The following is a 4,513-nucleotide window of genomic DNA, read 5'->3' as shown; positions in this document are numbered from 1 at the left end:
CCTATCCTCTCTCTCTCTCTCACTCTGACTCAACAGAGCAGCAGCGACACACGGCTCCGCTCTGCGGTGACAGGCGCCACAGCGACACTCCCGCGGAGGGAGGAGGGAGGGAGGCATGTGGAACGGGTGAGAGAGATTGTTGATAAGGATCTATTGGTTTCAGCATCATCACCGCTGTTACGGTAAGGGCTACCCTATCTATGGGCCTGCCTGGTAACTTGTTTTCAGTCATACATGGTTGAATAAATATGCCCACACATGTAAGCCTATTTCTTATATATCCCCCCCCCCCCCCCCCCCCTCTACCACACTGTTCAATTTGAACACCACCGCCCAAACAATATAGCAAGCATTGAAGAGTTAAAGCCACACATCTGTAAGATTTATCGACAGACATTTACTCAGAAACCTCTGTTGGTTACATTTTCTAGCCTTGATGTAATTTCAGGGCAGTATCAAATGCCAAAAGCCTGGTGAACAGTCTCATGTTTTTCATTATGTACAAATCAGTGATATGACTTCTCCTTCCAATCTCAGCAGATGCTTGCACGTACTGCTCGATTCATTTCCTCATACGCTCACTAGTTAATATGATTTGCTCTCAAAATAACAAAATAAGCAACAACTAAGTTAAAATGAAGGGGTGTGTGGGTGGGTGTGTTTTCACAGGAAAACAAAAAACAAAGCTTTCGGTGGAAAACAGCAAGGATTTAATCGAAAAATTAAATAAAAAATAAAATAAAATAAAAAAATGAGTACCAGATCTATTGCATTATAAGTAACATGTTTTTAGGGGTTACTTCTAAGAATTTTCTTGCAGCTGTACTGAACACAAATATACAATGAACATTCATCTACCACAGATTGCACACTAAACACTGTAGTAATGCAGTCTAACACGAGACCACCGAAAATGAATAAGAACCCCCTGTGGATTTGATCCGGTCTTGTAAGTCCCAAAGCGGAGTACAAAAGTCAGCTGAGAGGCAAGGCTCTTCCATCTGGGTTCTCTCTGCAGTACACTTACACATCTCCCCAGGTGCAGAACTATTTAGATAATGCCATTAACATGAGCCATAGGAAACAAAGGAAAAACTAAAACAGTAACTCATAGTTCGTAATGCCAAACATGTACAATGCACTGACACATAAAGTCAGCTGTGTTAGACATGCAACAAGTAACCAAACTTGCTGAAATTACAATAATTCATAATTCAGAATAACAATTTAAAAAAAGAGAAAAAAGTATAATTGCATAAATACTTTGTACAGTTTGTCTCTCACTGAAAAGAAACGCACCCTTTAAAATGATAGCCCGCTAACATAAAAAAAAGAAATGCATTCAATAAAAGATTTCCTTGACATTTTTGTACACGTGAAGGTGCAAAGACAAGTTCAGATTGATACAGCCATCTGGCTTTGAAGCTGCTTGCAAACAGCAAACCTTAACAGCTTGATGTTATGATTGCACACTAGATACAGTACATAAATGTATAATGATATCGTCATTATCGATTTTAATAACAACGATACTAGCAATAACGATAATAATAGTGAGTGCATATTGTATGGCGGATCTTAGGGAGAACTTTTTTTTTTAAGACAGTGAATCTACTGCACTTGTGTAACAGTTCTTTAAAGTGATTTGTGTCAGACGTGTCAAGAGGGACATAAAGAAAGTAAAAAAAAAAAAGAGAGAGAGAAAAAAAAAAAGAAAGAATAATCTTTCTAGTCATTAAAGCAGCACTTCTGTTTAGTATTGCCCACAGTACCACCAGCAAAGGACACTCGAGGGAGGGAGACAGAGTTTGACATATCGATAGGCAGGCAACAGCAAAAAAAGAGCTATGACGGACATGGTCGCATCTTGTATGTAACCATGATGAGACTAAAGTGAAATGTGTGAGATCCCTTTTCTAATGGAGTGACATATATCAATCAAGTTACATGCTACAAGTGTGACTTCACAGCAAGGATATAACCCTTGCAATATTTTCATAAATAACTGGACATGATCTATTGCTTACATAATTGGCCAGCAGTATCTACACTGGCGTTTAATGACCTGTTACACTGGACTTGGTCTCTGACAAGGACCCTCAAGCTCCTGTCTTCACTGGATAGAAAAGAAAACAATGGGGGGTGGGGTGGGATTTAACACTGAGTAATGTTGACTGCCATTACAAATCCAGTTTTAAATTAAACCAAAAAATCTGGCCAGTAAAAATCCCTTGTAAGCCTAGACAAGTGGAGCATATGGAGGACCAAACAAATGCAAACAAACAAAATCACATCTCATACTCTACATACATATGATCAATGATCAATAATCAATAATGATTTTCCCTCTTTGTGTATCGTTACAGACACATGATTTTCATCTTACTGCACTGTGTCACACGTGTAGCATCTTGACAATATCAGAACATACAAAAAAAACATACATATGTATATATATTATTCAGTTACTGTTGATAAATGGCTCGGGAGCTAAAAGTGACACAAAAGGACAACAAAATATGGTTCTGAAAAAGATCTACGGGTTCTACAAACAGGCCTTTCAAGTACAAAACACTGAGTGATGTACCGGCAGTTTGGCAAATGACCTTCGGAAACTCCTGACAGTGTTTTCCATTGGAATGGCAAATATATGATACTGTGGGCAACACATCAAAACAAATGAAACAAAACCACTGTAAACAAAAGAAGTAAGTATTTGCATAACTAGACGCGCTAGTAATGTCAACCCACAAACATTTATTATTAACATTCATCGTCCCCAATATTATCCCCACTGGGACATCTGTGACTAGTGACACTGGCTAAACACAATCTTTTTGTTTTGTGTGTTTTTTTTTTTCTTTTTGTATTTGTTTTAACACCAGGAGTGGCATGTTATAATGCAATGTTACAGGCAATGACTGTGTTTTTATTCTTCTCAGTAATTCATTTTTTACTCCTCCTCTTTCCTGTTCTAGTTAAAAAGGCCATTGTAATTATTTACACTATTAACAGGTGTTTCTCACTTCGCGAGGCATAATGCACAGGTCATCTAAAATCTAAAACATGATGACAAGGAAAACACAGGGACTCCTGAAGGACATCTTGTTGACCAACAGAATACAAAAATAATAATAAAAAAAAAAACATTGCCCAACCATTTCCTGTCTCGAACTTCCTCATACATTTGAATACATTACAGATCATCTTTCTTCTACATGTACTGTCCACATTGTTACTCAAATACCCACATACACAAGCACACACACATGGACGCACACACATCCAGGCAGGGGGGCAGGCCAGAACGTGCTGGCTGGCAGGTCCCGAATGATGAGGGGATCGTTGACAACAAGTGGCGATGATGGGGGGCGAGGATGAGGAAGAGGATGGGAGACAGGGACGAGGAAGAGGAGGCAGGCAAGCGTGCCTAGTTCTTGCAGCTGTCCTCGGAGTTGCGCTCGTGTTGCAGGTTGTAGTAACAGTTCTGGCACACGCGCACCGGGGACGAGATCTTCAGCCGCTTGATCTCCGACTGGAAGCGGCTGCACCTAGGGAGGGGAGGGAGGGACAGACGGCGGAGATTAAGCCCTGGACTTCAGCATCACCTCACACACTCAACTCCTGCTCAACTGCTCAAGCATTAGTCTACTTCAGATGAGTATGTGACACTGAATTGGGAACATCAGAACTCCAAACTTAAGTCTGTGTAAAAGTGCTGACTTAAGTGCCACAATATTGGAAGTGACTTCACATAGACCATTAGTCTGGTTGTGTATCTGTTGGTTTTCATCTGTACTGTCTTTTAATCACTCTGGTTCGGGCGTTTACTGGTATCGATCTTTCACTGGTTTGCTTCTAACTGACCTATTTCCAGCTAGTGTAACGTGTGAGAAACCTGTCGGTAAAGTAAATTCATTTTCTTACACTGCTGTTATTTGACAGTTTCACTGCCTTTGTAGCTTAAATGCAGCGAGTTCGATTTGGACTGAGGTATACTAGACACTAGACACCACAGACTGCTGCTGGGGAAGGGAGAGAGGAAGCACTCAATATCTCTAGACAACAGCTTTATCCGGGCCAAATCAGGGCCAGATCCGGCTGCAGTTTCAGGAGGGCTGTTTGCTCCTGCCCCTACCACTACTCAAGCACTACAGCCCAGGCTGGCCTACTGACTGAGCACCAGCAGCACTGCAGTAGGAAGGCACTAGAGACAATCAAATTTGCTGAGCTGCAGCTAAAGCACATGATCACCTTTTCTATCCAGGGTGCGATTCACACACTAGACTAAAGCAACATCTGATCCTGCTGCTTCACCCAAGCTCCTGCACAGGGCTCAGTGCAGACAATACATCCTACGCTGGTCTTACCATAAACGTACGTTATGGCAGGGATCATACAAAGCTACCTGTTTAAGCTCACATACTACAGAGTACAAACCACACACACACACGCACACACACGCACACACACACACACACACACACACACACACACACACACACACACACAC

At 41.3% G+C, this 4,513-nt stretch overlaps 1 protein-coding gene across 1 annotated transcript in view; it reads right to left on the bottom strand.

Annotated features, from left to right (window-relative positions):
* Positions 1-699: 699 nt before the first annotated feature.
* Positions 700-4,513, bottom strand: part of wdfy3 (WD repeat and FYVE domain containing 3) — a 90,110-nt gene continuing 86,296 nt past the window's right edge. The window contains exon 64 of the mRNA XM_080852753.1: positions 700-3,551. Within this exon, the coding sequence (XP_080708879.1) occupies positions 3,431-3,551 (121 nt within the window). The 3' untranslated portion in view covers positions 700-3,430. The remainder of the gene's footprint in view (positions 3,552-4,513) is intronic.

This window comes from Sprattus sprattus (assembly GCF_963457725.1).
Source record: "Sprattus sprattus genome assembly, chromosome: 15".
NCBI classification, from domain to species: domain Eukaryota; kingdom Metazoa; phylum Chordata; class Actinopteri; order Clupeiformes; family Clupeidae; genus Sprattus; species Sprattus sprattus.
Note: the sequence above shows the minus strand (reverse complement) of the source record. Positions and strands in the feature narration are given on the sequence as shown.